Source organism: Dermacentor silvarum, chromosome 1 (genome assembly GCF_013339745.2).
Source record: "Dermacentor silvarum isolate Dsil-2018 chromosome 1, BIME_Dsil_1.4, whole genome shotgun sequence".
In the NCBI taxonomy this organism is placed as follows: domain Eukaryota; kingdom Metazoa; phylum Arthropoda; class Arachnida; order Ixodida; family Ixodidae; genus Dermacentor; species Dermacentor silvarum.
Genome location: NC_051154.1, coordinates 361,295,194 through 361,308,545, shown reverse-complemented (window position 1 = coordinate 361,308,545; position 13,352 = coordinate 361,295,194). Strand labels below are relative to the sequence as shown.

Below are 13,352 nucleotides of genomic sequence, written 5' to 3'. Positions count from 1 at the left end.
AATTAGCAGAAAATGGTCACTTCCATACGGATTTTTTATGACAGTGCACTCTAGATATAGCAGTAGTGATGAGGAAGCTATGGCAAGATCAACTGAAGAACATGTATGGTGTGCTGAGCTGTAAAATGTGGGTTCTTTTTTGTTAAAAAGACACGTACCAGTTGAAATAAGAAATTTTTCTATGAAACGTCCTCTCGAGTAGCAGCGTGTGTCGCCCCAAAGCGGATTGTGGGCGTTCAGGTCACCGAGTATTATGTAGGGTTTCTTCAGTTGATCTACCAGGTTCTCAAACTCAACGCTGGTGAGATGATGATTAGGAGGGATATATCAAGAGCAAACCGTTACCAACTTGTTAAAGAGTATGGCACGGATTGATACGGCTTCAAGAGATGTCTGAATATTTAGATGTTATCAAGCAATTGATTTGCCTGTAACTATAGCCACTCCACCTGAAGGGTCAAGACAGTTATGGCAATCTTTTCGAAATACTGCAAACTGTTTTAGAAAATTTGTGTGGCAGGGTCTTAAGTGTGTTTCTTGAACGCAGAACACTTTTGGTTGGAATTCAGATAAGAGTTCTTTTACATCATCTAGATTATGAATATGTCCACTGACATTCCATTGTAACATTTGCACAGCCACTGTAGCTGGGATCAGTGGTTCTGTGTTCAAGATTGCACAGCTATGTTACTGGGCCTTTCACAGGCGCAGTAACTCTTGTGAGTTTTCCTGTTCTGGCGCGCTCTAACGATGCACGCTGATCCTTCAGCGCCGTTCACACCGAAGGGCCTGGGGTTACCTCCATCGCGTCCTGTGAGGCGCTGGACGCCCGCGCGGGCGGCAGTGTGCCACGCGCCACGGCCCTCGACTCTCGCGGCTGTTTTGGGAGTCACTGACTCAGTGGTCAGCTTCCCTTTTCTCGGGTCAGGTGAGGCAGCGCTAGCTGCCCTCACCAAGGGGGCGTGTCTGTAGACTGCAAGCTCACAGCTCGTGGTCTTAGCAGCCGCCTTAGGCCGAGGTGGCGCTGCCTCCTGACGCGCCACATCGGCATACGTTGTGTGCTGGACAAACAAAAGACGCTTACGCGCTTCTTTGGAAGACATGTTTTGTTTCACCTTGAGCGCTAGGATTTCTTTTTCTTGTTTCAATTTGGGACATGACCGCGAGTATGCGGCGTGTCCTCCATCACAGTTAGCACAGTGAAGTTCGCGTTGACAATCATCTGCAGGGTGGTCATTTGCCGCACATTTAGCACACGTCAACCGACCCCGGCAGCTCTGTGAGCCGTGGCCAAACCTTTGACATTTGAAACATCGGCGGGGATTTGGTACATATGGTCTCACAAGGATCTTCATGTACCCTGTCTCAATGGTCTCTGGTAGGTTGCTCATGGCGAAGGTCAAAATTAGGTGCTTTGTTGGTATTTCTTTTTTATCTCGTCTCAATTAGATTCTCTGTACGTTTATTACATCTTGGTCCTTCTATCCTTCAAGAAATTCTGTTTCAGTTAGTTCCAAAGGGTCTTGTTCAGATACTACTCCACGGACTGTGGTAAGTGAGCAGTGAGGAGAACTGAAGACAGGGTTGTCCCCAATCGCCATGAGGTTAGACAGCTTGCTGTGCTGTGTTTTATCACTCAGCTCCACCAGCAAGTTGCCACTAGCCATCTTCGTTGCTTTGTAACCTGGTCCTATTATTTCAGTGAGAGATTTTGACACAAGAAATGGTGAGATTGTTCGAACAGTCTTGTATGGAGTTCCACGATGTACAACGTTGAATTTCGGGAATGTTTCTTTAGGTTGGACCAGAAAGTTGAATATTGCATCGGTGCGCCCCTTTTGTGAGGGAGACGATCAGGTAGTGGAGAATAGTTTGATCCCATAATATATTAGCATTATGTTCAGCAGTGATGCCTCCCGCCCACCACCGAGCCCAACAAGGGGACGTGATGACATAGCAAGGGCAAGTTGTGTAGACGTCAGCAGTACATCATTGCTATAACAAAATATGCTGTAATCGAGGTTGATTACCCACACAAGGTTAACCCTTGCCGCCCAGAAATTCGGAAGTGAGAAGTGACTAGAAGACAGGAAAGACGGATAAGGGGGAGAGAAAGACAAAAGACTGAAGAGGGGGACAGGAAAGGGCGACTGCCGATTTCCTCCAGGTAGTTCAGTCTGGAGGTGCCGTCTATGTGAAGCAGAGGCCGAAGAGGTGTGTTGCCTCCGCCGGGGGGCCTTAAAGGTCCGAACACCCGGCATCGGCTGAACCCCCAGGATCCCCCTTTCCCCAGACACAGCTAAGCCGCGCACGGCTACACGCGGAGGGCCCAACCCTCGTTTGCTCGGGTACGTGGTGTCTCCAACAAACCAAACGCCTGCTGACGCAGACGCCCCTGCGGGGGTTAAAAGGCACCCAACGCTATTCTTTTGGAGCAAGGCAACACCTGTAGAGCTGCGCTGGGGAGAGAGACGAGCTTGCTAGGGAGACCACGCATGCGCAGACCCTGGCACTACTTTTTCACCGGCGCGCTCCGCTGGCGACAGGCCACCGGCAAGGTCAATCTAAATAGGTCCCAAAGCTTGAACGAAAAGCGTGCCAAAACCTATCGCCAGAGATATCAGTTAGGGGCGCACGATTGAAGCGCGACTAGGTGAGTGGGGGGGGGGGGGGGGGGACGAACACTTAAACTAAAAAAACCTATATGAAAAAAAAGAAATGTTCGAAAATGTTAATCGGAATACTGTCATACGAGTAAACATTCCGTTTCAAATATTTTTGCTGTACCAAAACAACAGATAATAATTTTGTTTCTATTTCACAATTTATTAGTTCGTTCTTGGTGACCCCTACCAACCAGTGATTCTGGCGGCAAGACTTGGCAATACTGTGCAAACCAGCTATTATGCCGTGCGGAATGACGTAGCTCACTTGAACGCGGCGGTTTCATCCGAATTTCTTTTATTTCCTTGCGTGTTTGTTGACAGTGTGGCGTGCGCTTCACTTCAATTTTTGCGTGGCCTAGCGCATGGCATTCATTGGCGAAAGGTGCGAGTGCAGGGGCGCTATAACGTAAAATGATGCCAAACTGTTTTGATGCCAAACTCCTGACGTCAAATTTACGTAAGCACTGACGCAAGCATCGGGCGGTGACCCGCAGCGTTATCTGAACAACCCAATGAAACATTCTCCTCGTTTATAGGAGGTCACCTTTGTTCGCTTTCAAAACCAATAACATTGTCTAAATTCAGCGGCTTATTTAATCGAATTGGCTAACAAGAGGCGAGCAGCACGCTCTAGTGAAGAGGGTTTCCAAGGGGCCGAGCCAGCACAGTGAAAATAGATAACCGCATGAAGGGGGTGGTGCCGGCTTGTCCGATTGGTCCGCTTCGCCTTACTTAGCTTGCGGTGGCTGGTCGAAAATCGCGGTGGCGTGCAACGGAAGGATCAGAATGCCGCTAAAACGGATCCTCAGCAAGGAAGAGTTGGCAGAGCGATGTCGTATGCATGCCGAAAGGGCTCGATAACGTTTTACTGCCACGCAAAAAGGTTTATCATGCGCAAATAATTACATGCTCACCGGCAGGTGCGAGTAGCGAGGGCCTGAGCGATCGGCGGGCAGCCATCTTCTATTCCTTTCGGAACGGGGCAGTCTGTGGCTATTCAGAAAAATTTCAGTTTTGTTCGGCATATTAATGCATTTTTTTCGCGCACACGTCACTTCGACGTGGTGAGTTTTCGCGGTTTTGTGAGGTCGCGTGACAGACAGGCGAAGTGGGCGTAGCCAGAAAACATTGAACCAATAGCAGAGGTATAATGGTGAAAAGGCGTCGAATCAGGAATAATTCTTTTTCTTTTGTGCGGTTTAATCATGCATAATCAGTGTGTATACGTTATATCAGATGGGAAGCTATCGCGGTTTTCGTGACGTCGTGTGACAGACAGGCGAAGTTGGGAGTGGCCGGAAATGTTTTGACCAATCGTGGAGGCTGATTGCAGAAATTTGAATCAAAACAGTTTGGAATCATTTTACGTTATAGCGCCGCAGGTTTCTTGTTATCGTGCAAGTTCCCAGCTACGGCATCCGACGCGCTGTGTCTCGTCGCGACGATAAATGCGGAACGCTCCGCGAACAAACGTCGCGCTATGTTCGTTCACTCTCCGTAACACAGGTTCTGAGTGTCCGACGGGAAGGAAAATTAGTGAGTCTAAGTTTTCTAAATGATAATGTGCGGGGCAATGTTGTCTTGTCTGATAACTGCTGGATATGAATGCATGGTGTGGCATGGAATTGCGAATGCATCTTCGAAAAGGTTTCGCATATATGTTGCTATACATTACGACTATGTGCTGGCCATTGTACTTTTCATCCACTGAAACAAGTTTTGTTTGGTCAATTATATTGGTTGCATTATTCTAAACGAATAAAAACGAATTTTATTGAACCTCTGTGGCACTGTCATTTATTTCCACCCTATTCGCTCACCTTCCTAAGGAACCTACTGGAGCAATTGCCGTCAATAACAGCCTAATTATGGTCACATTAAGACATACGCCACTCCTATAGTTAATGACACGCTGGCGCTTTCTCTGAGGCTAGTCACAAGCTCGCCTCAGCCTCAAAAGAAAAATAGCTGCTGGCGTAGCGGTCGAAATGCCGGACGCTGAAGAAATTCAAATATTCGCGCCAAGGAGCTTAAGATCTTGGCGTCACTGCCATTTCCGGTTATGACGTCAATTTTTATTTTTTATTTTTTGCTTGCTGTTACTTGTGCCCCCGATACGTAGATGGCGACGGTTGCAACGAGCCGCCGTTTTCTTGACATGTGGGCTTCTATGGAAAAAAAGATTATGCGGTTTTACGTGCCAAAACCACGATCTGATTATGAGGCACGCCGTAGTGGGGGACTCCGGAAATTTCGACCACCTGGGGTTCTTTAACGTGCACCTAAATCCAAGTACACGGGTGTTTTCGCATTTCGCCCCCATCGAAATGCGGCCGCCGTGGCTGGGATTCGATCCCGCGACCTCGTGCTCAGCAGCCCAACAGGGCTTCTATGGAAGCTTTGCTGCCAGTTTACATATACCTTGCCACCGGTCCGGCATTCCGAGTTAGTTTGTGGGCACCTGTACGTTTTATATTCGTAATAAATACCATGAAAGGAAAAGAAAAACAAAAAAGCGCTTGCGTGGCTCGTTGGTAGAGTATCTGACTCCCATGCAGCGGACCCCGGTTCGATACCGTTGGCGACGTTTTCTTTTTTTTTCTCCCTCATTTCCGGCGATATCGGTTACGGACACCGGGAGCGGAGGCGGCCACCGTCGCCAACCGAAACGGTTATTTGATTGAGCTCATAACAGCTTACGCTGTAAAACAGCACGGAAATTTATGGATGCCTCCGAAGCCACAAGTTTACTTTCAGGACGACGTCCGGCAGTCGAGAAAGCTCTTTGTTACTAATTAACAAAGATACGCCAATGCGATAGAAGTTTTCCGGAACGTTTAAAGTGTTACGTATTTCACTATACGTCCTTAATGCAAGCTGTAAAGTGCGGTGTCAAAATATCCAGGCCAAATCGTAGACAAATCAATGCACCATTTTTATGGTGATTGAACAACTGCAGCGCCAAATTTTTCTCTGGTCATATTAACATGGAAGCGTCACAGATCGCACGGGCTACACTTAGTGCTCGGCGATTCAAACGAGAAACGAACGAACGAGTGGCGGCGCTTTTTTTTTGTTTGCCAACGGTTGGCGCTGGAAACACCAAGCTGATGCATGGCGGTATATCATCAACATCATCAGCATCACCAGCCTATATTTATGTCCACTGCAGGACGAAGGCTTCTCCTTGCGATCTCCAATTACCCCTGTCTTGCGCTAGCTGATTCCAACTTGCGCCTGCAAATGTCTTAACTTCATCACCCCACCTAGTTTTCTGCCGTCCTCAACTGCGCTTCCCTTCTCTTGGTATTCATTCTGTAACTCTTATTGTCCACCGATATATACGGTTGCGGTATATACTAATCTTTAATCGCCGAAATTTGCGCGCACTCGACCATTTCGCAGATCAGTCATTCGGCGCGGATCGGCTCTCCAGTCGACGCTGGCGCGATAATTGGAAGGTTGTCAATTCCACGGAAGTATGTGCGTGGCTTCCAAGACGTTTGATGTCCAGCATGTAAACCTGCGTCCAACCTAGCTCTCTTAGAATATAAACGGTCCCAGAGGCATGTCAATGGAAACACTCCGTGCATTTATTTCAGAGTTTTCTAAAAATATAAGACATTGTCGAAGCTAAAATCAAGTGTGGGGTGAAGAACAGGCAAACCGGTAATATAGCAATGAACATGGGTAACATTGCTAATAATAGACTCCTATGAGACTAAAATATAAAACTAGTGGCGAACTCATCTTCGTAGAAAAGCAGGTTGATGGAATGGAAGAGCAGATAGTTGTTAATTGTCGAAGACCACAGCGCTGAATACGCAACGTACCACTCACTCAAGGATAGTACCAATAGGCAGATGAGGACATGCACACGTAAACGCGGAACAAGACAATCAAATGTTAAACGATTGAATAATGAGGAAACATAGTATAGCAGAGAACGCAGCGGCCCTCTTTGTCTGATACTACACGCGACACTTGCTAAAAATCACAACATCCAAAAAATTCCTTAGAATGGTTCGCGACTACTCCAGGATGCTTCGGATCATGCTCTTCGCTTCGGCATCTTTCACGGACGTGAGCTGCTGGATTTTTTCATTCAGGGCTGCGCTGTGCGATACGGTCGCGTAGGCTTCAGCGCAGCGCGCCAAGTGGACGCGATTGACTATAAAGTGTGCCGCACACGTGACGTATCCTATGTTGCGACTGAGAAGATCTTCGAGGACAAACCGCTCGTCTCGCGTTTCTTCGTCCACAGATTCCAAAACTTGCAATCGCAAGATCAACTTGTTCTCGCGGAAGTCTGCAGCGAGGAACTGAAGAAACGTTTCGTTCTCAAATATGTCACAGGATGCGAAGGAGACTTCGCACAGCGTCTCGCTGGTGACCACCTCGTCAGCCAGGAACCACAAGTTGGCCCGGCCTAGACGGAACCCGGTGATTTGCAGCACTCGGACGCCCGGGTTGTCAAAGATAGCCTCGAGAAGAACGCTGTGAGTGTTGTCTGCTGCTCGAAGAGAGCGGCTGAGGTCTGTCTTGTAACATCCACTCAGCTCGAGCTCCGTTAACCCGGTAGTAGTGCTCAAGCACTCGCTCAACAAGCGCACCGTGGCGACATCGCTTAGAACACTCTGCGTCAGGAGCAGCCTGAGCGTAGTCAGCTGGTACCAGGAGCACGCCAGCTGAACAGCGTTTCCGAAAGCCTCCGGCCTCGGCTCGCTGAACGAACTGATGACCACGTGGCGTAACCGTTCTGGAAACTCCTGGAGCATATTTAGTACCGCCGAGTCGACAATGTATTCGCCTTCTATACGGACTCGGTCGCTCGTTCCGCTCTCCCGGATGACTTGGCAAACTTCCTTGAGTTCGCACATTGACACGTTACTGACCGAGATGGTCCCGAGGGATTCAACGGTGGCAGCGGTGTTTAAGAGGGCTCCGAGGTCCTCTGGCGTGAGTCCCGCGAAGCTGAGCGCGAGAAACGAGAGTTCCACCCGCGTACTGTCAAACCCCTGAAGCCAGGGACAAATGGGTTTGTAGAAGGCGGGACCTGGTTGTTCCAAGTGCATCTGTCTAGCGCCGACCCGAGGCCACAACTCCGCTCTCCAGTGGCAGCCGCTAATGTCGAGGTGTGCGAGGAGCCCGCCCTTCCGAGACACGAGACTGGCAAACAGGCTCGCGCAGTCGGCGTTCAGAAGGAAGCCGGCAAGTTTCAGCTTGGAGAGCATGCCGCAAACGACGAGCGCTGTGGTCATGCATGCTAGCTCGTTGTACGTGTTTGCTGCATCCGAATGCACACCGTCCACGCTCAGAGAGCACAGCCGAATACTGGTGCTCAGAAAACGGGAGAACCTGGACACTCCGTTTGGTAGATACGAATGAACAATGCTGCCGTGCAAGGACAGGTTCGCGATTGTGTCGTTGTGCCGAAGCGCGTCGAGGAGGCGCCGCCCGTCTTCCGCGCCAAAAACGAGTCCCGGCAGCGAGAGAGTGGTCAGACTCATCGTGTCCACCAGGAGCGGACAAATCGCGTCCAGTAGGTCTGAGGGCATTGCACCGGTGCCCGAGATGCCCAGTTCTCGCAGGTTCGTCATAGTTGCCATCGCCTTGAACATGTCCTCCCGAATGCACCTGTACAGGGAGGCGACAAGTTGGTTAACTCTTTCCTTCCCGCGCCTATATAAATCGATCAATTTGATCTGCAGTTTTTAGACAAGCTGTTAAACATTTCTGTTGGAAGACTTGTACAAGCAATGCCATATGCACCATCAAAATGACGATTGAGCTTCTGCTATTGCTCAGATTTGACAATTTGTGGTACATCGGGTTGTCTGGGAAAATTAAAACTTCGATTGAAGGTATCGCCGAAACTAGCCTGCAATGGTCGTAGCGCTTCCACAATAAAAGTACGCAAATTTTAAAAATTATGTTGCGGAGTCGACCAAAGCTCAAACGACAGCAGTGACGCCAGAAGCTTCTATTGGGTTGTCTAATTTTCCAATCTGACGTCTATAGGCTGTTCACGATGGCTAAAACATTAGATACTCATTAGTTCGGGCTATTTTGACGATTGTGTTCGATTAATATCCAGTGCATTACTTTTCTCACCAACCATTGGTTTAATCCATCAGCGTTTCGACAGCATATGTACATAGAAGATATATTGCGACCAATCCTTTCCGTCGTGTGGGGTTTTCACTCACGCAAGAGCACGGAGTCTATTTCAGACCGACCGATGACTGAGGCGTGACTGGCAGTCTAATCTTACATTTTTAACACCGCCTGGGCTAGTGCCCTTATTCATTACTGTACAATATTGTGCAACAATCCACATAACTCTGCAGTACAGGAACTGCACAAAGCACATGGAGGCTGCAGCGCCAGTTGAACGCGGACTAGACCAGCTTGATTGAACAGAAAAGCTACCTAATGCAATATACAATAATTAGGAGGCTTCTACACGTTCCCTAACCTGACAACCATTGCTTCGCGAGCCTAAAAAATGCTGTAAAAATAAGAAAAAGTAAAAAGGAACCAGGTGCCTACTGCCATTAGTGAAACCAAATGCTCCTGCATAATACGTACTCGCCCATCCGTACATTTTCGAAGCTACTGCTTTTCCGCATAGCCTGGGCATCACTATAACTAGTATTGACGCCCACATCTCTGCATAACATTTCTTTGCGGGGTCTCACGAACAAAAGTGGGAAACTAAAAGCGAGGTGCCATATTTTGTATATTTCACATTTTTTACTGAGTACTTATACTAAAATAGCGAATTATTACTTTCATGTGCCTCACTTACTTCAGGTGCCTCTCAGGTGTCTAGGTGCCTCACTTAAGAATTCTCGAAAACGTTTAACAATTATTACAGCTTTCCATTCATTCAACACACTAGTAATCAAGCTACATTTTCATGTATCCCGGTTTCCGTTGAGTATAGTATGTCTTGAAATAAACGTTATAACATAAAAGGACAGAAAATGAGCACATTTCTAGCGGTAAGGAAAGAGTTCAACTCGTCTGGGAAAGAATCTGATGTGCGCAACACCCGATCACGTGAGAAGAATTTAATAAAACGGACAAACGAGGTCTGCGCATGCACGTACTGTGGCGTGCACTGCCCCTGGTTATCGATGCGGTGAGGCGGCATAGTTGGTAGCTGGAGCTTGCGTTCATGGTTGGAGCGCAAACTTTAAGCACACAAAAGAAACAAGTAGACGGGACGAGCGCTGGCATTCGACCGATCTACTTGTTTCTCTCTCTGTGTCTGTGTGAGAAAGCGAAATATGTCACCTACCTAAATGTAACACGAAGCTACAAGGGAATCAAATTGCCATTCTAGCTTCGTAAAGCATTCGGGTGGATGACAGTTTTCTCCTTTAATAACTTTTGCCCACCTTGCGGGATTCCGCAGAACTGATTTGATATGTATGTGGTTAAATTAAGTGCTGCAAACTTGAACACAAGCTACTTCTGGTTACGATGATTGCATAACAACGTTGCAGCGGCTACAAAGCCCGCCTTGATCCGAATTCATCCTCGCTACTTGCTCTGCGTAATGACAGCAAGAAACCAACGGCAGAATCAGTCATCGCGTAGTGTCATCTGACGCTCTGGACAAAACATCGGCATTTTGCGAGGTGACCTGTTTGTTTGACCAGACGGCATGGAACGCCCAAAAATTCAAATTCTTCACCCCATTAATTTGCGTCTGCGCTCAAGCACGCCAAGCGGTGGCTGTATGCTAAAGCGTAGATTTATCGGCATGTCTACAGCCGTGCCACGTATAGGCGGCACGTGCGCAGTGGACCTAACATATCACGATAACGTGTGACCAGTGGTCAGAAAGATTGTGCGGTGAAAGGTGAAACAACGTTTCACCTTTCACCGCACAATCAGTGGCCAACGTTTCCACAAACGCATTTGCCTTCCTCAGGGAAAATCCCTTACGAGTTGTCGCAATGAAGACAAGTCCTTCCTTGTAGCAACGTTGGCTTAATTTTAAGTCATCCCTTGTTCGGCCTCTGTTCATAGTTTCAAGCCTTGAACTTCCCCCGAACATTGTCCTGTTTTGACTGCGAATGAATCACGCAAAACTCAAGCACTAATGAAATACCAACTATTTCAAGAGTCAGTGCTGACGAAGCACGCGTACCTGTAGTCACCGAATAGGCCACCGAGGGTCAACGCCCTCAGACTTGTGTTTTGCTGAAGCGCCGAGACGACTTGCTCTCGGTACTCGCCGAGCCCACTTCCTTCGCAGATGACTTCGTCGAGGTGAACGCTCACGACGCAACAATGCCGCACCAAGAGCAGGTAGAAGAGAAACCGTGCGTCGCGACTGCGCACTTCTTGCTGGAGTCCGCCGCTGCCCCAGTGGACGACCCGCACAAGGGACAGTTCTCCAGGTGCCGTGAGCTCTCGCAGCTGCAAGCCGACGTGCCAGAGGAAGCGATTCCATGCGGATAGCCGTTCGAGAATGTGACAGCAAGACACTGGAATGCCGCCATCGGCGTCACCAGCGCCTCCCGCCGTGCAAGGAATGCTGATGCCTAATCCAGCGAAGCTTAGGTTGAGTCCGTCAAAACCCAACCCTTCCAGACCGGTGGCTATCCTGTAGCCCATGGCGGGATGTAGCGGTGGCCGTCCAAGGGCGTTCAGCGGCTTTCTAGCAATGAGCCAGTCTGCGTCTATTCCCAGTGCTTACACACCCTTTCACCGGTCGGGAGCCGAGACGATGTATGTTACCCCCTCCAGGTGATCACGTCGCACAGATAAACGTGCCAATCGCTGACTATACAATGCAATCGCTGTAGTTCTGGCAGGCACGCGGGATTGGCCCTGAGCCTCTTACCGTCGTATACGAAAACTTTCTAAGCCACAAATTTTCATAGCCACGAATTGAAGCTACTTGACTAGACATAAGACTTTTTTCTTCCTCTTCATATGCGCCTGCGCACTAGTGACATCATTGGCTTCTTAGTAACGAAAAGCTTGTCTATAAACTAAAATGTATAACGTCGGACGCGCTATCTGACCGTAACAAGACGGCTCGTTTTCTAAGCGGGGATTCTGCATCTTTCGTCGGCGCGCAGATTAAAAAATCGTCGGCTTTTTGAAAGCTGTATCGGGAGCTTTTCATGTTGCTCCCCATTTTTCTTACTGACACTTTTCATCTAATTACAATATTAATTAGTTGATTGATTAATGTATTAGGACTAATTAAGTAATTAGATGGAATACAAAAAATAATCTGAGTATCTCCAAGCGACAGCAAACAACATTACCTTGGTTCTGTCCAGCTATGTGGCATTTGCATATTTTTTAATCAAGGTGCATGATAGTTGGGACACCCTGTGTATTGAGGAATTGCCAGCGTATGGCAAGGCGAGAACTAATATTGACGTGCCATTTTGTTTGTGCAGCTTTTACCTACAGCTTCCTTCATCAGTGTGATAACAAAATATAAACATTATTATTTTAATATTATTATTATTATTAATTTTATTATTAATATAAATCCCGGTGAGTATGGCACCGTTATTGGCCACAAGATAGAGCTATAGGTGGCAGTACCATTGCCAAATTAGTGTGAATAGGCGGCCGCGCCACGCATTGAAATGTACGTTTCGGCGCTTCACTGTTAGCCAATTGTGCCGATTGTCTGCGAACGAAACGAGGTGACTGCAGTGAACTTGTAATATATCATCATCATCATCATGAGCCTGTATTTATGTCCACGGCAGTACGAAGGTCTCTCCCTGCGTTCTCCAATTACCCTGTCTTGCGCTATCTGATTCCAACTTGCGCCTGCAAATTTTCTAACTTCATAAAACCCCACCTAGTTTTCTGCCGTCCTCGACTGCGCTTCCCTTCTCTTGGTATCCATTCTGTAACTCTAATGGTCCACCTGTTATCCATTCTACGCATTATATGGCCTGTCCAGCTCGATTTTTTCCTCTTAATGTCAACTAGAATATCGGTTATCCCTGTTTGCTCTCCGATCCACACCGCTGTCTTCCTGTCTCTTAACGTTAGGCCTAACATTTTACGTTCCATCGCTCTTTGTACGGTCCTTAACTTATTCTCGAGCTTATTTGTTAACCTCCAAGTTTCTGCCCCATATATGTTAGCACCGCTAGAATGCAATGATTGTACACTTTTCTTTTCAACGACAGTGTTGATGAGGATGATGTATGGTGTTTAATGATTCAAGGGCCAAGTATCGCCATGCCAGTGTTTGTGAGTTTGCATTGGAGCAAAGAATTCTGAGAAGTAGATGAGGCCTGGCTGTAAATGGGCCTAAAATAATCGCTGTATAGTGCGTAAAAATATACATGTACTAAAATCATGGCAATGACTAAGGAGGTGTAATATGAAATGAAGAATGCATTGAGAAAGAAGAATACAATATTTAAAATATTTAAAATGCAGTAATTGGCAAGAAGCACTACTGCCTAAACAGAGCCCTTGAACCACAAGGGCCTGGAGGCATGTGCTATAAAAGACTACTATCACAGCGGCATCATCTGGAGAGAGGATGCGCTACGAAATAGTTGGGCTAATAACATGCAGGACCACATCGTTCAAAAATTTGACGACTGCTTTGGCATTAAAAAGCGGTTCTTCACCAAGAAACATAATGGGGTGAAGCGGGACATGATATTGGTACGCTTG

General features: G+C 47.6%; 1 protein-coding gene across 1 annotated transcript; it reads right to left on the bottom strand.

Moving 5' to 3' along the window:
* Positions 1 to 6,322: 6,322 nt before the first annotated feature.
* Positions 6,323 to 11,384, bottom strand: LOC125942385 (uncharacterized). Its single transcript, XM_049660551.1, has 2 exons — positions 10,831 to 11,384; positions 6,323 to 8,303 (listed from the first exon to the last, which is right to left on the bottom strand). Exons 1-2 carry the CDS (start codon positions 11,298 to 11,300, stop codon positions 6,698 to 6,700), a joined length of 2,076 nt encoding a protein of 691 aa, XP_049516508.1. The 5' UTR covers positions 11,301 to 11,384; the 3' UTR covers positions 6,323 to 6,697.
* Positions 11,385 to 13,352: the final 1,968 nt, after the last annotated feature.